Genomic DNA, 21314 nt, shown 5'->3' with positions numbered 1-21314 from the left:
CGAAAAGATCGATGTACGTTCTACCGTTCGCTAGAAAAAAGTCATTTATCCGTATCAACAATGAATAAAATTTAATCTGTCAAATGAAATCATCATCACCATCATCATCATCATCATCATCATCATCATCATCATCATCGAGGTAAAATCATTATGCTCCTAACAAGCCGGAAATCGAAAGAAAATGAAGCCTTTGATAAAAATACATCGTAGAAAGAGAAAGAAATAGCGGAACGTTATCCTCCTGTCATAAGCAAACAGACAATTTGGTCGAATATAAGGCAGAAAAAGTAAAAGCATGCCGCGCTCGTTGTTTCTAATCCCTTCCACTCATTTTCTGCCGTTTCTCCTCTCGTCCATCGTTGGCGATGGTTCAAAGGGGTGAATGTAGGTGCGACAAAGAAATTCAGATGAAGGTCACTTTGCCAATAAGAAGAGCAAATGAGAGAGGCGAGGCGAGGAGATGAAAAGAGAAGAAAGAGGAACCGAGGTTGGGTAGGTGCACGAACGAGGTAGCCCGAAGAAGAAGAAGGCTGAAGGGTGGAAAGGTCTCTGGGTGTGAGTTTTCGAGGCTGTACCCTTGCTCCTTTAATTTCTTCCTTTCTCTCCTAGTCTCTCTCTCTTTCTCTCTCTCTCTCTCTCTCTCTCTCTCTCTCTCTCTCTCTATCTCTCTCTCTCTCTCTCACCTTTTGCATCACCGGATCAGAAACTAACTTTCATTCGAGCGATATATTCGAGAAGCTGACACGCCCCGTTTAGGATCCGTACTGATTGCAAATTATCTGCTCTTCTCGGCTTCTCTATATTGGAGAAACTTGATCGAGACACGATATAGTCGATCGGTGAACAAGGAACCCATCGTTTACATAAGAGACCGTCTTCCAATGCCAATTTTGCCAAGACACTCGATCTTAAATTTCACTCGCTTGTTGACTAATTATATCAATGTGTGTTCATGAATAGACGTATTCTAATAGGGTATTAAGAATGAATAGACGTTCCATAAATCAAGATTGTTAAGAAGAAAATCTTGACGAATGGAAGGGTCTGCGAAAGCTTCGTATACTCTTTTTTAGACACGTAGATATTTTTAGTTATCAAATTATCTTAAAGTAGACAGTCATTTCGTACTCCTACGTAATAATTATAGAGAGAAAAAGGCCATTGATCGGTTTATTTTGTTGTTTTCTACGAACCTATTCGAATTGACCGTTACAGAGACTACTCGTTTATCCTAATAAACGAGCCGGGTACTTGAAATTCCATGGGAAAATTCATCGAGAAGGACGAAAGAAGGAAAGAAAAAATCATGTGGAAGGAAGCCGAAGGGGGGTGGGTTTGGGACGAAAGGAAAGAATGATGGAATATCGTTTTGTAGAAGGGACGTAGGAGAAAGGACGAAGATTAACGAGACGGGAACGAGAAAGAGGGAGGAAGCTCTGGAGTATGAGGGATAGATGGAGAAAGGGGAAAATCCGAGATACGGGGAGAGATCAATACGGGGTCGCTAGGCAACGAGCCTCCGGCGATCTCGGTCCGGGTAGACAGGGTGCCGCCACCGAGGTATAGTAGAGGTAACGCACACACGTATACCCGCCACCCACTTTTCCTCCACCTCGATGCTACCACGACGCCCGCGGCTCTTCTATCTCTCTCTCTCTCTCTCTCTCTCTCTCTTTCTCATGAACGTTCTACGTATACACGTTGCCTCGCCTTCGAAATCTCTCCCGCACCTGCCTTCACCCTCCTGATATCCCCTTGCAATATTTACGATAACGATTTGCATAAGAATTCACGTTTTACCTGAGAAAAAAAAAACACATCCAAGATGATCGTCGTTTCGATTAATCGAACGCGAAAGATCTTCACCGTAGTCCTTCAAATATTTTCCTATCGATTTGAATTTTGATAGGTCTTCTGATACTCGACGCAAAATGAATTTTCATTTCTTTGTTAAATACCACTCTGCTATATTGCTAAGTGTACTATTCCCCGATGTCAAACGTGTAATTTTAGTTATTTTAAAGTTGAGAATATCTGGCTCAACTATGTCCAATCGATATCGAAACAATCTTCTTCTTCTTCTTCTTCTTCCTTCTATTCTCTTCCCTTCTCTTCTCTTCTCTCTCGAGTAAAGATAAACTCTTGGCGCACCGTTTTCTTCGCAAATTTTCTATCCTTTCGATGGGTTGGTTCACGAGAGAAGACGAACGATCACGGTAGAGATTTTTCACGAGAAAAGTTCTCGTGATCGCGTAGATCAATCGTCCTACAAAGATTGACGATAGGGGAGAATGAAAGAAGTAGTATAGTTCTAAAGGTTGAAACTAATCGAATAGGACGAACGAATGTCGGTGGATGAAATAGAATCGAGATTTTGTTTCTTTCTTTCTTTTGATCAATCAGTCGAACGTCCATCGCTCTTCGTTCATCGAGAATAAGTTAGAATTGTGCGAATTGGAATGAGTTAAATATTTAGTCAATATCGATGGTAGGTTTTAACCGTGGGTTATAAATCGCGAGTTATAAGTCGAACGATGTCGACTGATCGAACAAAAGCTCTGTTTTGTTCCGAATGTTAACTGTGTGAAGCGGAATACGATGAGTTCTAGCATAGATCGGGGATAAGTTAAGCTCGTATGGGCGAGTTTATTCGTCGAATGTGCACCGCTGGATTTAGTTGGATGCAGCTTGCATGAAAATGTTGAGTTTATACGATGGAAAGCCGTTCGATTCGCGCGCTCGATTCGCCTCCTTCTTCGAAAGATGGCTTTGATGTTGCAACGAGAGCTCGAATATCCTCTTTCATATGTAAAGAAAAAGAGAGAGAGAGAGAAAGAGACGCATTACCTTTTGCAATATTTTCATCGCAAGCTAGCCGCGTGTATCGAAAAATATGAATTTTCTCCAATATTTTCCAATAGTCCTACCCGATATTTTCCCGATAAGTATTACGTGTACTTGCAATCATCCCCCTAACGCAAACTCTTACGAAAATTTTATATCATTTCTTATAATAAATAAATGGACATATATATATATATATAAAATGTTAAGTAATTGTTCCAGATCCGGAGAAAATGTAAGGAGAAATAAAATCTCGATGTTTCGATCGAAGGACGTCAAGTGTGAAGCAGCAAAGGCTATTTTTAATTACCGATAAAATCCATATCGTCGACTACGGGTACACTCTTACGCGTGAATTCTCTCATCGTTGTTAGAGCCGGTCAACGTTACGTCTACGTGATTGTGCATGAATGAAGTGTAAACAAAATTGAAGGCTTCTTTCAAGGCCTTCCAATCCTTTCTTTTTTGTTCTTTTTCTCTTGGTCTATGGCCGTGCGCGCGCGTATTGCACGTATTGAAAGAGAGAGAGAGAGAGAGAGAGAAGGAAGATTATAGAAGCCTAGTGATCCCCTTTCTCGTTTCCGTTAATGCGACAATTGACACAACATGGCGACGCCTCTGAGAATCCAATGCTCGGATGAAAGTTCCGTCGGGAGCCATACCGCGATTACAAAGTTCGTCGAATGTCCAGTCGTCGAAAGTACACCCTTTCTTTCTGCTGTCTTGTAAACTGGACAAGTGTAAGTATTTCTCTCCTTTATTTCTTCTTTCTTCTTTGGAATAAACCATATCTAAAATACAAGATAAAAGATATCTATAATTTGAATAAGATTCTTAAACTATTAACGAGAGAGCACTTACGTATGGTACACTTTCGTATAAAATTTTTGGCAAGGACTCGTCTAATCGCATAGTTGACATATTGAAACGGGCCCCGTCGAGAAATAATCCAAAAACGTATACTCCATCTTCGGGTGGTGCATGAAATGTTGTCTCTCGCAATGGTTCGAAATCGTATATTAAGAGATCTATCGGAATCTTGTACTTTCTCGCATAATTTTGTCGAGCACCGGTAAGAAAAGCTTGGGTAAAGTAAAATCCAGAGATCCAGAATGTCGCTGGTACACCCTCGTCGTACCACGTCTGTTGATCGGATGAAAGAAACAATTTGCATCGTTGTAAGTTATGTGTATACAAAATTGAATCCAAATGATCACCTGGAGGAAAGCCAATCTTTTCAAGAAATCGAGAATATAACTGCCTAACGGTTTCAAAGACGGATAAGAATTTCTCATCCATATTTGCGATATCTTTCCTATCATTATCGACGTATATACTTCTTCGAGGTCCGGGTTCATGATCACGAGACCTAAGGTCAATTTTCCAATGCTATGAAAAGTCTTTGAAGCCCGAAAACTGATTCATCGTATACCTTTAATCGCTTTCTGAACGTTCACGAGACTGCCCCTAATCGTTTGCAGGAGCTTGTTGAATCTTCCCATTTCTTGCACCAATACCGTGTTCATACTTTCTTCATAGAGGGTAGGATATTTTTCCAATGCAACAGCGAGGTCAAAATCATTTGGCAACTTTGTCAAAATGTCTTCGGCAACACCATACACAATATCGTCTTGCGATTTTCCTGTATCCATTTCAGTTTCAGCTGTATCCTATATATAAAAAGTGTATTACATTAATATCCATTCGTCGTTTGCACATCGAACATTAATACTTGGTTTTACCTTACTCCTTAATTTTTTGATCTAATTCACGCAAAGAAAACAAGTATGATTAGTATATGTTATATCTCACTTCGTTTATAAAACGTAACTTACCTTTACCACTTGCAGTTCCTGTGCAACAACATCAAGGAGAATAAAATTATAATGAATTGCAAATGAAGATAAAACTTGAACGACTGTTTGCTGTGTTTTTGGAATGTACCTGAGTAGTCAGGAGCGACGTAAACATCAAATGCGTTTCTTGTTGATCCTTTATAATGTCTGCATTCTCGTTCATGCCAAAAACGCTGGGAGCGGTTGTCATAGGAAACGATCTAACGTATTCCAGAAATTCTTCGTGTTTATCGACTTGCGGCACATAATAAATACCAGTTTCGTCAAAGGAATAATTTTCTATCGTTATAGATTCCACGCAATAGAATTTCTTTAAAATCGTTATCAACGTTCTTCGATCCCATTCGTCGGTTACTCGTCCACCGTAATTACATTCCCCTTAAAATAATCATCTTTTGTTCGTATCGTAAAAACAATTCGTCGTAATAATTATTGCTTCGAACCTGTCAAATATTTGAGTGCAGTGAACTGAACGTCGTCGTATTGATCCAAGAAAATTTTCAACTGTAAAGCACTGATTCTAAGATCGGTCTCGTTAAATTCATATTGATTGTTCCAACCGATCGGACCGAATTTCCTTCGTTCCTGAACAATCGCATGGAAGAAGCAGAGACAAAATAAAAGTTTCTTCAGATTCTCCTTCTGCTTCGAAGATTCGAAAAATTCTTCGTCGGACATGGGATCCTACGTATTTCGTCGGAAAAATAGATTTTTAAATCTAAACAATATTGTCGCATTACTTACAATATAATATCATGGTAAGTATTACTTGTAAGTAAGATCTAATGATATTTGCACGCAATCCCTTGGGAGGTTCATTGGTCATCTTAATTCCATCTTGAAGTATACTAACTGGAAAATGATCGACCGGATAGCTGGTCAACCATAATCGAAAATCTGGATGCACCGTTTCGGTGGTAAAACTCTCGCAAATCTAAAAGAATTATTTGGTCATTTTATATTCGTCTTTAGAAATATATATGAAGATAAAGCGACAACTAGTAGAATCGTTCACCTTTTCCAGATGTGGCATAAAACTTTTAGCAAGGTGACAATTTTGTAAAACGACCCAAGTACCATTTTTCGTACCCTCGTCTATGAGTTCTGCAGCGATAACACCTTGTCCCTGACCAAGGGACAAGGAAAAAAGCCTGTTGGTTCCAAAGCCTTGATCATCGGCGAATTTCAATAAAATTGCCATAGGATCGGCACCCGGTGTTAGAACAAATATAAGGGGTATACAAGAATGCGAATCCGCGTAAGAAGCTATCAAATCGAATGGCGGCGGTTCGATGAATTTTCGTCCTATTATTTCTACAAAAGAGAACAAGCATATATCCAATAAAGATCCAGTTAGATTTCGTATTACTTACCTTCGACAAAATGTTGTACAGCAGGCACAACTTTATCAGGTCGTATACACCGTAAGACTAACATTCTTTCAAACGTGGAAAGTTTATCATAAGGTTCGGGAAAAGTTAATTTATCAGGTTCCTTGTCATCAAATATAAATTTCCAAGCGTCGATGTTTTTTACAAAAACATCTTTGATTCCCTGTCAATATAAAAACCATTTGATTCAAATGAATATAGAAAATAAAAAGTACGCGATAAGTTTCCATACTTTAGCCTTATTTTGATCGGAAAAGAAGTAAGAAAAAAAGTGGATTCTCTTACCAAAAAACCCGTAACTTCGTTCAAGCGACACAGTTCATCCCAGGACTTTGTAGGAAGCCATTGGGTAGGATTTTCGAAAGGGTTCTCAAGACCGACACCGCCTGTTAGCAGAAACATCCATTGTGCCATCGATATCTCTCCTTTCTTGTTCAACAGATTTACCACCAAAAGTAAGGAAAAAAGAAGCTTATCTTTCTCAAACAACGACCGACATATGTTCACGTAAAGCGAACGAGTGAAAAACTTAGTAAGATCTTGCAATCGTTGTCCTATATCGTCGACTACTGGTGTATTATCGATAGTATTTTTAAAAAGATTGACGAACCAAACCAGAGAATATTGATACATCGGATCGATATTCGCCAAAATCGCTGGAAACGCAAATGTTTGATAAAGTTAGTTTGACGATATGAGAACGTTCGAAGAAATCTTACCGATCGTAAAGAAGAGAACGGTACTATGAACGGCAATAGGCGCGTATTGCGATCTTGCCGCATCGATAGACTTTTCGGTGACTTCGGCAGCCGCTTGTTTAACTTGAATTTCGTCGGCAAGAATTTTCGAAGAACTGAGAATGTGAATCGCTGTTTCATCTTCGAGAATATTCTCCTCGGACGCGGATAACACTTTCAATATTTTGTCTTCTATTTCCTTCAGCATTCTACGCAAAATAATAATAATATATATATTTTCTATAAACGATCGATAACACGTATATAATAATTGCAGCACATTAACTTTCGCGTACTTTTTATTAGCGGCACCCTGAATGATTAATTGATTTTTTTCCGACTCCAAATCTGGTCTCTCTTTCGCAACGACAATACCCAAAAGCTGATCCTCCAATCCAATAGGGGTAATCATGAAATTCAATAAGGTAACTTTGACAATGACTTCGGGTAGATAATGGGGGTTGCGTAATTTCGTGGTGATGTAAAATCTGAAAAATGTATCTGTCGAAAGATTTAATAAACCTACGCGACGGAAGAACGCGAAATAGAAGAATCTAATGGATAGTTTGATCGCTAAAGAATATCGTAAATTTGTAGGTAGATGCAAAAACGTACCGAAAGTTATCGGAATACTCGATAATGGAGTCCCCGACTTTAATGCAAATCGCACCGCCAGATTTAAAAGTTTGCTTCAATAAAAGAGGTTCCAAAGCGGCATCCAATTCTTCCCCAACGTTTTCGAGTAAGACAGGTTGACCGAACGTTATAGCATTCTCGAGAACTCTCATATAATCCAATTGATCCAATCTAATAACGTTAATGTTGGAGGCCTTCTCCATATTCTTCAGCCACTTGTTCGCTTGACTTTGAGGATCGATCATGAGCGGCCATCGTCGAGCATTGGTCACAATTATACCGTTATCGATCGAGAAGAGATCGCTCGGAAGACCAAAAATATTCCACGATCTGATCAAGACTGGATCGCCAAGAACTTGCGTCAATTGATAATCTTGCGCGCAAATAACACGAAGATCCGTACAAATTTGTATCCAATTTTCAATTTGTTTCTGTCGATATTGCATCGTAAATACACCCAAATAGGCTACGATACCGGATCCAATAAGGACGTCACCGGTCAAAGTATAGTAACGTTCTCCCAAGGCTTTAGCGGTGTCAGACCATCTCGTATATTCTCCTCCTAAACCGCCGATCAACTCCTTGGCTCTTCTGAGTTTTTCCTCGCAATCGTGAACTTCGTCGGTCATGGTTTTGTATTCGGCCTCTCTCCTAGCCAAAAGCATTTGCAATTTGTTCAATCTTTCTTGCACCTCTTGCAACTGGTTCCTCTTTAAGTTCAATTGATCCATAGCATCCGTATAGTCGGCTTCCGCTTGAGCCAATGCTTGCTTTTTAGGTGCAACGACTTTAGCAACCTTGTCGTATTCGGACAACGCGAAAACCCATCTGCATAGMCCCTCGCAAGCCGTAGAAACGTGCCTAATTCTTTCAGGATCGAAATCCGGATTTGTCAATATAGTCGTACGTATCTTTGTCATTATTCTTTCCGGTATATTATCTTTATCGAAAAATAAAAGGGATTCTAGGAATTTCATATCCCCGAGAATTCGGAGAGAGGCCTTCCAATAATCGTCTACCATTCCTTCTGGCGTCTGAACTTTTTCTGGCTTAACGTCCTGTAATAGATAGATCGCCAAATGAAGTATTATCTACGTAATTATGAAAATATTAAGGAAATAGTTGCATACCTTTAATATGCAAACAGCCGTCATGACTAGTCTCACGCCAGCTGGTGGACGCTTCATAGATTTAACGATCTGAATATCTTGGGGTGTCAGGGTGTTCAAGGCGGCATTTGCTTCATTTAATATCGGCATAACTTCTTGCAAATCGGCATCGCATTCCGCGCGTATAGCATCTGCCTCCCCTGCAACCACCTGCATTATTCGAAACAACAGACGTGAACGGAAAACCGCATTAAGACGAAAAAAGTCTCAAGTATTTCTTTTGATTTATTAGGAATTTACCAAAGCAGCTTGTTCGTCTTCTTTGACAATTTGCTCCATCGCGCTAACTTCTTCGCTCTCGTTTTGCACGTCGCGAAACATCGCCTCGACATCTTTGGCGGCGATTATCAATTTCGGTTGCAACGCCACCAATATCTCTTGCATCTTTTCTACCTGCCTATGCGTACTGTCCAACTTTTCAAGACCCGCTTCGTATCTTCTCTTACCTTCGAGAACTTCCCTCCTTTTCTTCCCGAGAAGATCTTTGAACGTGTTAATTAATTCGAGATAAGAGGTGGGAGTGACGTAATTATGTCTCTTGGCCTTTTTTAAAAATTCCTTCGATAGATCCTGCGTCGACGTATGAAAGAATTGACACATTTCGATGCAGGCCTCGCGTTCTTCAACGGGCATTTCTATCTCGTTTAAGAATTGAGTAGCCACCGCGAGGAGTGCATCCTCCGGCCAAGGTTGCAGCCAATCGATCGTACAACAGCTGACTAAAGCAGGAAACTTACGAATTCTTATTCGAAAATTGTCACCGATCGGCGACATCGTCACGACCACGTGCAAATGCTCGCGGACAGTTTGTACGAAAAAGTTGAACAGTGCTACGGGACTTCCATCGGTTTGCATCGATTTGTCTCTCTGCCTATCGATTAGTCGCATTTTCTCGCATATCTCCGATTTATCCTCGCCGGTAAAAAGATTCGGGACCTCGCCAGAATTCAACAAATTGCTAACATCTTCCAAAAATGTTTCCTCCTTGATCTGAGTGTCCATAAAAAGAAATACGGTGTGCAAGTCGCTGGCAGCGCTTCTTCTCAAAATATTCTTCAAGTCTTCGTGCCACTCGTGTGGACCGTATTGTTGAGACATCTCCACTTGGAAAAGATCGTAATCCGAGATGTGAGCAGCTAGCCTAGTTAACGATTGCCGACCGGATCCGCCGACCCCAACGAGCATTGCATGACTCCGTGGCTGCATCATTACTCGGCAAATCTTTGAAAGATGTTCTATCGCGAATCTGACGTCAAATATATAATTTCTTACGTAAAATCGATCGCGCGATCCTAACGCACTTTACTTACGTAGTATGAAAAGAATTGAAACAAACCTAAAGAGAACCAGATTCATGGGTGTTCTCGATAACTCGTTATATTCCGATAAATAATCTTCTACCGCGACAGTAAGTTCGTCCAAGTCGACCTCTACGTATAATTTTTTATCGGCTAGTGGATCATGAAAATCGCAATAAACTAAATTCCGTAGATGCAATTCCGTTATCTGACGAGATATACAAACAAAATTAGAAACGTAAGAATAATTTCATTGCTACTTATTTTACCTCGGTTTCAAATCGTTCAAGTAGATCATTGAAAAGATGTTCCATAGTATCTTTCATATGATCGCTCAGTGTTTGTTTCATTTGTGCAATCAGCCATCGAGTGTCGATATCGTCCACAAGACGATCCCCGTAAACGCGAAGAACTTCGTGAACCCACAAACGTTTCATCGCAACCTATGAAACATTGTCAAACATTAATACTAAGAATAAGTATAAAATAAATGATGATGTTCGTTCTCGCTTACGGGGCTAATGATCGAATCGGGGGTGGAAAGTAAGACGCCTTGAATGACTCTTGAAAAATCACGCAGATTGAATAAATAATGAGATTTGGCAGGGGTAGGTAAAAGATGCAGTTTTGTCTTTTTGTAAATATCCAACGTAGCATTAACGATATAATCAATGCAACACTCGAAGAGAGGAGAAAAACCTTGACTTTCCAAATGCCAAGACATAATTTTACTGAAGATCATCACCATGACATCGTCGTCGAACTCGGAAACGGCTAACGTAACGAAGTGTCTCTTGAATCTGGGCGTAACATCGAGACCGGTCGATGGTGGTCCCATCGCGCAAATTAATTGGACATCCATCAGCTTGATCGGTACGATTTCCTTGAAATCGTACCAAGTCCAATGATCCAATAATTGTCTGAGCAATTCGATGGGTGGCTGAGCACCAAATTCTTCTTTTTGCGGCATGGAAAGGTCATCGACGAAAACGACGCAGTGAGAGCCAGGTGTAGCACCGTACACTCCTTTCCTCCTTCTATCTAATTTACTCATAATAATATCCTGCGTCTGATTGGCCGTGGTTTGTGCCGAGAATATTACAAAGAGCGGCTTGAATATCTCCGGATTATTCCTCTTAAGAAGAAAATCCATAATGTATACCGACTTTCCTGTACCAGTCGGACCAACCAGAAGCACAGGCTTATGGTGACATATCAAGCTTCGGAAAAGATGAAAATATCGTATTGTCTCGATGGTAGTAACAATTATTTGATTGACTGGTATATCTTTCGGTATTGCTGGAGCATCTTGCAGATCGTCCGCCCACGGTTTCCACTTTCCTCTACCTTCTTTTACAAACTTATAATCGTAAACCAATCCAATGGTTGGTATAATAGCGATATAGGGCTTTTTTAAATCAGGAATTTCATCGGTTATGGAAAAACGTTCTCTTACGTCATTCGGAAATTCTGAAGTTAACAACGCTCTAAAAAGTATGTTGAACCATTCTCGATAATTCACCATCAGCGTACCTCCCAACGCCCAAATACACGAAAATAAGAAGCAACCCTATTGTAACGTGAAATAATATTTTAATTGTTTTCTCTTTAACGCTCCACACCCCTAACGTGTGTCCAAGTGTAATAGAAAAAGGTATTACCTCCACTTGAGCTCTAACATCCAAATCCGATAACGATTGCATATAATTTTCATCGTAAAAATCGTCCATGAAACAATCAAAGAGATGCATAACGGATCTCGTCAAGTTGGCATCCGGCATATTGATCATTTCCTTATTACGAAAAAGTCATGAAATTATTGATCGATCGTAGAGATAGGAGAAGGAAAATCTATAGAACTAATATCTACTTTAGCCCCGCAACGACGTATCAAGTGTAAGAGAGGTGGACAGAATCTCGTATACATTTCCTCGAGGTGATTTTTAAGGTGCTCGTGGATAGCAGGAGGAAGCGTATTTAGCCAAGAAGTTAACAACGGTTTCCAGCCAAGGCTGATAGGTTCCATGTAGATCATACCGCATCTTGATACGGTAGCTGGAGAGGCAACCTAATTAAATGATAATATTCAATTATATTTGATATATATATATATATTATTTGTGACGTGTATGATCTTAAATACCTCCAAATCCATGGGTTCGTAAATTAAATTTGTGGTGGGTGCCAACTGGATAATTTCCCCCGAGGTGAGACAAAGCTTTTTGTTGTCATCCAATACGGTATTCATATTTTCTATCCAGAGTGCATCTACGGGGCCGTCAAATACCAACCACTTTCTGTTCTCGTTAGTAGAAACCGCAAATGCCCTATAACTAACAGCGAGCACTCCATCGGTCCACTCGTGAGAGGCAGGATCGAACTGACCATAGAGTTGACCCATCGTGATAGCCTTGGGATTGATGACGGTAATCTCCACTCGATGCTCATCCATCAGTCCACGATCCTCGAGCAAAGCCAGGCAATCGGCCAACATCCTGTAAGCGGAAGTCTTTCCGCCAAAGGGTAAACCGACAATCATGAACCCGTGTCTAACGATCATCATCTCGTAGATCTGTTGTATTTTCTCGAGAAAGAAATCCGTACATTGAATATTTGCCGCGCGACAGGCGTCTCTCGTGCATTCATTGATATGCGTGTAATCTGGAGCAGGTAGCACAATGCCAGGAAATAAATCCGAAGCAATTCCCTGAAAGAGTGGGAGATCGTGGACGAGGAACTTTGGTAGATTAACGTCCAAGATACTTCTCAATACTAATATATCTTCCGATTCATCGGGATATCTTAATTTCAAATTTCCAGCAGCAACTAGGACCGACTTGACGGCTCTCATACCGTAATCGTAATGATGCTGACTACTAAGTTGCTCGGAACATAGCTTGTAAGCCGTACTGATTTTAACTGCTAGAGGTCTTCCGTTATAGAAACCATAAGAATAAAGTGTATTTTCAGCTATGAGCGCATAATCCGGTACCATCATAGCAACCGGTCGGAATAGAGCTTTCAAATTATCCGGTAATTCCGATCTTCCGGCGTAGCCAGGATTCATCGTGATGAAAATAGCACAGGTAGGATCTAAAAAGATCTCCGTTCCCTCGAAAACGATCTTTTCGGCCTTGGCATTGATGGCGCGTTGTATCGTTAAGATTTGTTGCGCAACGACCGATAGGACTTCGAGATCTATCCGATTGAACTCGTCGAAGCAAGACCAAGCGCCGCAAGAAGCAATACCTTTGAAAAATTTACCAAGAGCTAAATAATCGAGACCTTCGGAACAATTGAAAACGACGCACTGCTTGGCCATTGCCTTGGCCAGATCCTTCGTAGTCTCGGTTTTTCCAGTTCCTGCCGGTCCTTCGGGTGCCCCACCCAAATGAAGATTTAAAGCGCCAAACAATGTTCGATAACATCGATCGGTCAACGGGGTGATCACTAATCTCGATGTATTTCCAAGATATTCGTAACCATACGGTAGATACGAATTTATCATATAAGCCCACATGTTCTCGGTCTAATCAAAGAGAATCGATACGATATACGCGCGTGTGCCAAACTAAATCATTGTATTTAGATATTTATTCAAATTCTATTTACCAGCCAATAATAACGAAGATGACAAAGCCACCTGAAATCGGTGTTTTTCGTAACTTCTTCCTCGCAGAGATCTTCTAGCACGTCCTTTCCGTGAACGTCCAATGTAACCAAAGCTTCTAATATTCAAAAAACCGATGAAAAAACCGATCAAATTTAGCGAAGAAAAAGAATTATTACTAAAATGACGTGTTGATTACCTAATGAAACACGATTCTGTTTGGATAACTTTCCTCTTATTAGCACAATGATGTCATTTAATTCTGTTTGGCATTGATCGAAATACTCGCGTAGACCGTCAACGCCTCGTAACATCGCCTCTTCGACTTGCTGAGTCCAATACATTTGTCCAACGCAAAGAATCGTTTGTCCAGGCCAATCTAAAACCCATGCCGTTCTTTCCTTTATGAAATAAGCATCTATCGCATCTTTTACGACTTGACGTATGCTTTCTCGCATTATCCTTTCCAATTCGATCAACCATTTCTCAACTTGTCCTCTTGCTGCCATTGTCGATATCACATCTGTCAAAGGAACCTCTTCGTCTTCGGATGATCTCATTGCTAATACTTCGAGTTCCTCGTTGAACTTTAATTTGGCTATCCCTTCAAAACATTTCTTCAAATGTGGCTGAACTCTATATTTCATATGATCAATGTATTGCAATGTTATATATGTCCTATCCTGATCGTGTATTAAAATGCTTTTACCTCGTAGGATCTTTCGTCTCCGAAAGTATTTCTAATAACTCGTCGTTCGACAAGAAGAAAAAGCGTGGAAAGAAAAGTCTTTTCTTCTCCAAATAATCATTGAGACCTTTCTGAATTAATTCGAGAAAAGCAAAACTTTTCTTCAACCTTTCCAACATTTTATCTATTTCGATGACGGTCAATACGCGAGGATCGGCCTCGACAGTTTTCATTATATCACGCCACGTCTTGTCGACCGCTGAAAATCTTCGGCCTTCCTCTGGCATTTGCTGTTGAATATCAGGAGACGAAAAGATCGGTTCCAAATACATCCAGATCGATTGAACTTTCAACCAATGATCTAAAATATCTTCCAATAAATGTAACTTTTGTAACCATTTCCTATTAAGGATAGACCAAATTACAAAATTGTTGAAACAAATGAAAATAAGATAGATAAAAGATCGAACGTACATAATTCGTGATTCGAAGGGTTTAATGTAAGGCGAATTTCTAATAGTAACAGCTTTCATAATATGATCGTCTAGCAATAATTGTATCTCGTCGACGCTAGCAACCACATAGGTGCCAGTGTCTTTATAAAGATTGATAGTAAAAACCAAATCTGACCATTCTTTTTCCATTTTATCCATACCCCTCTCTAAAGTGTTCTCCTTGGTAGCAGCCTCGGATATACCTTCGAGCTGACCAATATATCTGTCCAAATGCATATCGAGTACTTTTCCAAGAGTTAGCTCGTCATCAAATTTAATAGGAATGCCAATAATCGTCGAGATTTGAGCCCAATGACGAGCTTTTATTCCTGGGTTACCGAGTGTCAAGACAACAGGTATACGATCTTTAAAATCTTCTATTTTGTCGAGTACCGTAGCAGCCAAATTTCTAGAGTCAGGCTCTTGAAAACTTTTTTCCAGCTTATAAATCGCTCTGTAAGCTTGGCCTACTTCGTCTTCGATAGTTTCTGGATCGTAACTACCGATCACGGAGTTTATCCATTGCTCGTATTTGCTTAAGTATTCGCAAGCAGTATCGAAGAGTTTCTTAAAAGGTGCCAATCGATCCGCGATTTTTTTACGAAATGGATATTGAGTTATTTCCCAACCAAAAGCTAATTCTTCTTCGTTGAATCTGTCGATCTTTTCCATAGCGGCAATCAATTTATTCTCCAAGTTCTGAGCTTTCTTTTGATATCGGAACACCTCGTCTATGTCTCCCCAATGTTGAACCTCCTCCACCTGTTCGGCGTAAGATTCCAATTCTTCTTCGAATTTTTGATACCTAACTGATGCGAACAAAAAATCACTGAAAATTATTATGGAAAGTGGAACATTTGTAGGACAATTAAAAGTGCACCTTTAAGAGCGTCTTGAAATTCTTTCATCTTATTCTCTACGATCGATCGATTGTCTTCTAGAATCTCAGGAATCTTATGATACCATTGAAAGGCAGTGTTATTTCTATTTATTTCTTCGTCGGTCAATAAGCAATAGTCCGAAAGAAGGAGAATGTGATCCATTATTATGTGCAATTTATTTTCTACATTCGCCAGCGTGACATCGTCGACTTTTCTTACATAAGCAATTAATTCCATTAAAATAGCGGTGTTTGCTGGTTCACTCAAAGCCCGATCTGCTATGCTTTTATATTCTTCTATAACGCTGTAACGAATATTCAAACATTTCCAATTCACATTTTTTTAATATACATTCTAAAGAAATAACTAACACGTATACATAAAACATAGAATACAACGCATACTTTTCCACTATAGTCTGATATATGGTTATTAAATGATTAATTAATGCGACTTTGAAGCCAACAACTTCATTAACTAAGAATTCGATGAATGTCTTGAGAGAAATTTCAAAAAATTCTTCGAATATTGTCTTCTCAATTTCTAATGGTATTTTTATTGCAACTTCATGATAATATTCAATCCTCTCCTTGTAATTTTTTAAGGCATTCGTTTGATCCGCCAGAAAAAGATTGACAATTTTTTCTTCTTGACCGTCGTACAGATGCGTGTACCTACGATATCAAAAAATTCAAACATGTATTTTCCAGAGAAACTTTTATTAACGCGTTAATTACTCTTTCATTTTCATTAATTTCTCTTCCGGAGCAAGCCTGAATTGTTCAATCAAATCGTTAATTTGTTTTTTCAATTGTCCGATCATAGTCTTCGATATTTTCGGCTGAAAACGAAAAATCATTATTTATAATAAATTCTAATATTTTTTAGATTAAATAATTCTCTCTATCTTATACTTTAAGAAATTCTAGTGGTCCACTCCAGTCGAGATAAAGTTGAGTTTCGAGCCTTTCGAAATGTTGCACCGTCTCACAAAGATTGTCTAAAATATTGCAAAGTGTTTCTTTAAATAGTTCGAAAGTCGGTTCGAATATCAAGTTTTTCGATTTGATTACTAAATTTATTTTAAAACCAGGATTGTAAGGCTGTTGAATAAAAGAAAATGTTAGGATAGTATTTAGTAATAAACGATAGTTGTTTGCATAAACGTTGTTGAAAGTTTAAAGGATGTACTTACCGCGCACGTAACGATGTATTTCATAAAATCCTGAAGGGTTTTCTCGCACACTTCCAACAGTTGAGACTCCATCAACGTTGCAGTGCAATCGAAAAATCTTTTAAAGCGCTTACGTTGCAAAGGACTGGGCACTACATTTTTCCTATTATTCTAAACATAAATTTTTCTACTCATATTTAAATTGGAATAAAAGAATCGTTATACATTTATATTTAGTTGAAGGAGTTTTCGTTATTTTACCGCGAGATATATATCCTGTACACCACCGTACCAAGACTTGTACAGATTGCGTTTTGCCTTAGCGATTTGTCGAAAGATTAAATTTTGAAAATCTATTAAATCCCAACTCTCGTTGTGCGAGGCAATTACTTTGAAGTCGATCAAACGAAATGTTCTAAAAATATATATGTATATATATATGTATATATATAGATCTAGCAACATATTGGAAATAAGAGGAAGCAAATCCATAATTACGTACTCGTAATCGACTATCCATTGTTCTAAAGTCATTCTCATGCATGGATTTATCAAATGTAAGCTCTTTTCCAGAATATACCTGTATCGTTCGATACATTGAGTATCGACTCGAACCACCAGAGTTTCATCCTACAATACAATCATCGTCAGCAATTTTCAACGTTAATGCTTCCCTTGCAATTCCCCTTAAATTTATCCGAAAACCTTGTAATGCGGATCTTCACCATAAGGATCCAACAATGCCGATTCTAATACAGCCCTCTTTATATTACGCGAAAAATCTTCTTCTATTTCGATTAACAATTGATTCGTGTAATCGATAAATTTATCTCGTAATTTGCGCGGTACCAAATTTAATATTTTCTTCAAAACATCCTCTTGAATTCGTGCGATCCGAGTTGTATCGACGCCGTGGTAAATGTAATAATAATAATATCTATTCGTATTATTGTCAATCTGCAAATCCTCTTTCGTTTCCGATAATTCTGGTTTCGTTATTAAGCCGACTATATACCTACGAATAAATAGAGCAAACAATATACTGCGAAAAGAAAATTTATATGGAACAAGGGTGGAAACGAGAACAGTTGATACGAACAATTTTATCAACGTACCTACGAAATTGTTCTTTTTCGGATCGACGCATCGTGTGCGATGATATCTTTCGTAAGTTGATTTTTTCCATTTTTTTCTTTTTAAATTGTGTACAATTGATCAATTCTTTTGGTAAATTAAATAATGGTTCTACTTTGCTATCCATCACTGTAGACGTTTGAAAAAATTCGCCAGACCCTCTCTTTCGCGTTTTTGCATCTTGAATTTCATCGGCTCTTTCAACCGAACATTTACAATCCATTTTGTTCATATTACATTTAGCGCAATAATAATCTCCAATAGTAAATGCAATTATATTTTCATTGTTCGATAAATAACTTAATTTCAAATGTACGTACAATTGATCATTTTAGTTCTGACTTTAAACACTCACTGTATGAGGGCGCTGGATACGCTTTTCAATACTTTTATTACGGGAAAAACACGGTGAGTGTCATAATCTAAATAATATTAATTTATCGTTGTAACAAATTTACAATCCCAAGATAGCTTTTCGCAAATGTTGCATGAACATTTTTTGAAGATTAACTTAATTCTTTACTTCTATTAAAATATTTCTCTTCCTTAAGAATTCGATGTTGAACGTAGGTAGAAGTAACGACTTTAATTGATTTTAGTTTCTAGGCAACGAAAATCATTGATCCGTTATAAAGTCGTTGATTAATTTGTCTTTTAAGGAAATCATGCTTTCATATTTTTATGGTTTCATTGCTTCATTAAACAAATATCTTATAAATTCGTAAATATCTTAGGAGATTTTGTAGGTTAAGTTACTCCAATACAATCTGCTTTTTCTTACATCATTTTATCATGAAAACTTTTTTTATTCGCCAATTTCAGATGATTTCTAGTCGCATCATTCGATTTATTCATACAAACAATTTGCTATGGCAAAGCTCAAACAAATCTCTTCTGGCTAAACTAAGAAAGAAAACTGGATTTACCTTTGCAAATTGTAAAAAAGCATTAGAAGTCAATTCCAATGATATCCAAAAGGTATTATACTCCATAAGAAAGATAAAATATATTAATGCTCGCCGAGCATGACCTTACAACAGAATTTTGTTAGATTTTCCTTATTGTAGGCAGAAGCATGGCTGAAAGAACAAGCTCAACAGCATGGATGGATTCAAGCGGCTAAACTACAGGGTAGAAGTACCACCCAAGGTTTGATCGCAGTGATTGTAGACAAGAATTATGGCGCCCTAGTAGAAATAAACTGTGAAACAGATTTTGTTGCGAGAAACAAAAAATTTCATGGATTGGCAGAAACCGTGCTATCCGCCACATTGAATCATGCTACAACATTGAATAATAATGATGAAGTGGAGAGAACTCTATTGGATACGGAAACTTTGAAAGCATTACCTGCAAAAGATGGAAAAACTTTAGCTGATCATTCAGCTTTAACTATTGGTACCATTGGTGAAAATATAACTTTAAGACGAGCTCTATGTATGCGAGTTCAAGGTGATGCGGTAGTATTTGGAGGTACGCATCCAGCTCCCATGAATCCTATACCTATATCCTTTGGAAGATATGGAGCATTAGTAGCCGTCAAAGGAAAGGAGGATAAAATGATACTTGGCACTCAACTTTGTCAACACATCATTGGTTAGTACATCTGCAGATATTTTATTAAGCGAATCAAATAAATACCATACTAAATATATATTATTTTTCATCTCTCACAGGTATGAATCCGTTAAAAGTAGGAGATAATATGGTGGATCAACCAATTATGGATGTGGATAATGAAACCTGTTTAATATATCAGGAATTTTTATTGGATCCTAGTCTTTCTGTACAACAAGTTCTAAAGGATGCTCAAGTAGAAGTCTTAGATTTTGCACGATTCGAACTAGGTGAAAAACTGAATGGAGATAAGCTCCTAGATTCCGTTGAAGTTTGTGGTTGAAATAAAAAACTAGTCTTTCAATATAAACTCTCAATATAAATTTTATCATAATTTACAAATATGTTCGCAACCGATCGCTGTTTTTCCTACAATTCATTATATTGCTTTTTAATTGAATTGTACATGTATATAAAACCATTACATTATGAAAACTCTTACAAAATGCTTCATGTTTTTAAGTAGAACAAATATAAATGTTATAAAAGTATACTAAATACGTACTACAATTTATTAATAAAGAAGTTATTAATTAAATCATCAAGTTCGTTATTTCTGAGAGTATAAATGAATATCAAAATATATATATTATGCATTTTTTATCGAGTAATTCTTATAGAAAAGAAATAGTAAAAATGTAAATTGTTATTTCATTGAAATCTTTTAAAATTCTGCTCCGATGAACACAAGTACATAGAATATTCTGGCTGTTGTTGATTATTCTTACGGTGTCCAGACTTCCAAAGCCACATTCGTGAGTCTTTTTTCCAATAACGAGCGATATCTTTTATTGTATGTTTTGTACCCTGTTATCACACAAATTATATCTTTATAATTTACCAATTGCAAATAAAATAAATAAGTTTTAATATATATAACGATAAATTGCCTGAAACTTTAAAATTTCAGGACCCTGAATGACCAAACGAAAAGATGGGATTTCTCTAGTTTGAAAACCTGATATCATGTTTTCAGCTTCTTGATCGTATAGTGGATCAGTCTGTACGTCGCATGTTCTTTGAACTAATTCCGTACTATCTTTCGAATTTACATCCAAATCCAATTGTTCGAAAGCAGAAGTAAAGCTTCTGGATTCTTTACAATTAATGAAGCTGACCTATCATCGTAAGAAACAACTTATCTGAATCTATAAGTAAAATATACAATAAAGATTTCTTATTGATCGAACCTGTACTTCTTTGGAAGAAACGCTGCGACCAATATTACCGGCCAAACTCACTTCACTTTTTGTTCTAGATAAAAAATTACTCTCATTCCATGAAAAGGTATCTACTGTTCTCGAAGAAAAAAATATATTATATTAAAAATTGTCAGAAAAGAAGGAGAAACGTTTACGTATCGTAATACCATCGAAGTAGTCGTTTTCTTCGTTTTGGGAGTCCATTGAACCCTACTTCGTATGCCGTTCGATTGTAATTAAATCAATCCGCGGCTACATTTCTTTTTATCCAAATCTTTTATTTTCTTAATAAATCTTTTTTTTTATCAGATTATTATTACATAAAATAATTCTACGGTTTTCTTCTTTTTTATATTTAATTTTCAATCGAATTTTTATTCGATTAATCGGACGAATAAAATCGCTTAAAGATCTTTCCTTTGTTTTAAAAAAGCAAATTAAATTAAAAATGCCATTCTGTATATTTACCTGAAACCAACAAAATAATGGTGAACGTCTTTTTAAAACTTATTTAATTAATTAAGAATAAATTCGTACACGGAGAGCGAATACATAACGATCTTGTCACCATGGCGTTTAA

At 37.8% G+C, this 21314-nt stretch overlaps 3 protein-coding genes across 5 annotated transcripts; 1 reads left to right on the top strand and 2 right to left on the bottom strand.

Annotated features, from left to right (window-relative positions):
- The first annotated feature begins 3399 nt into the window (after positions 1–3399).
- Positions 3400–20070, top strand: LOC106790510 (elongation factor Ts, mitochondrial). Of its 3 annotated transcripts, none has more exons than XM_014755481.1 (5): positions 3400–3587; positions 18251–18323; positions 18738–18893; positions 18983–19511; positions 19592–20070. In XM_014755481.1, the coding sequence occupies exons 3-5, from the start codon at positions 18738–18740 to the stop codon at positions 19813–19815; spliced, it is 909 nt and encodes a 302-aa protein (XP_014610967.1). In that variant the 5' UTR covers positions 3400–3587; positions 18251–18323; the 3' UTR covers positions 19816–20070. The 3 variants fall into 3 exon arrangements, with proteins under 3 accessions (XP_014610967.1, XP_014610977.1, XP_014610960.1); XM_014755491.1 differs by lacking the exon at positions 3400–3587 and adding an exon at positions 17932–17948; XM_014755474.1 differs by lacking the exons at positions 3400–3587; positions 18251–18323 and adding an exon at positions 18458–18481.
- Positions 3414–18411, bottom strand: LOC106789868 (dynein heavy chain 7, axonemal). The gene is made up of 36 exons (XM_014754396.1): positions 18374–18411; positions 17487–17973; positions 17284–17411; positions 17043–17196; positions 16803–16952; positions 16522–16710; positions 16345–16448; positions 16012–16281; positions 15607–15911; positions 14707–15535; positions 14254–14634; positions 13744–14180; positions 13547–13662; positions 12078–13463; positions 11805–12002; positions 11596–11727; positions 10449–11504; positions 10204–10377; positions 9973–10142; positions 8877–9882; positions 8598–8786; positions 7447–8525; positions 7128–7319; positions 6814–7040; positions 6380–6750; positions 6077–6257; positions 5719–6017; positions 5473–5637; positions 5147–5387; positions 4792–5081; positions 4683–4700; positions 4590–4610; positions 4280–4517; positions 4065–4216; positions 3709–3990; positions 3414–3638 (listed from the first exon to the last, which is right to left on the bottom strand). Exons 1-36 carry the CDS (start codon positions 18409–18411, stop codon positions 3432–3434), a joined length of 11862 nt encoding a protein of 3953 aa, XP_014609882.1. The 3' UTR covers positions 3414–3431.
- Positions 20071–20160: 90 nt separating the features above from the next.
- On the bottom strand, positions 20161–21035 carry LOC106790535. The gene is made up of 2 exons (XM_014755515.1): positions 20423–21035; positions 20161–20339 (listed from the first exon to the last, which is right to left on the bottom strand). The coding sequence occupies exons 1-2, from the start codon at positions 20498–20500 to the stop codon at positions 20184–20186; spliced, it is 234 nt and encodes a 77-aa protein (XP_014611001.1). The 5' UTR covers positions 20501–21035; the 3' UTR covers positions 20161–20183.
- Between the last annotated feature and the right edge of the window lie 279 nt (positions 21036–21314).

Source organism: Polistes canadensis, unplaced genomic scaffold (genome assembly GCF_001313835.1).
Source record: "Polistes canadensis isolate GaletaPanama2010 unplaced genomic scaffold, ASM131383v1 scaffold_7, whole genome shotgun sequence".
Lineage (NCBI taxonomy): Eukaryota > Metazoa > Arthropoda > Insecta > Hymenoptera > Vespidae > Polistes > Polistes canadensis.
Note: the sequence above shows the minus strand (reverse complement) of the source record. Positions and strands in the feature narration are given on the sequence as shown.

Coding starts and splice junctions, on each gene's coding strand:
- LOC106790535 (XM_014755515.1), bottom strand. CDS start 20,500: ATGATATCAGGTTTTCAAACTAGAGAAATCCCATCTTTTCGTTTGGTC. Junction 20,340..20,422: donor CTGAAATTTTAAAGTTTCAG/GCAATTTATCGT, acceptor GTGTGATAACAG/GGTACAAAACATACAATAAA.
- LOC106790510 (XM_014755474.1), top strand. Junction 18,894..18,982: donor ATTCCAATGATATCCAAAAG/GTATTATACTCC, acceptor TCCTTATTGTAG/GCAGAAGCATGGCTGAAAGA. Junction 19,512..19,591: donor ACTTTGTCAACACATCATTG/GTTAGTACATCT, acceptor CATCTCTCACAG/GTATGAATCCGTTAAAAGTA.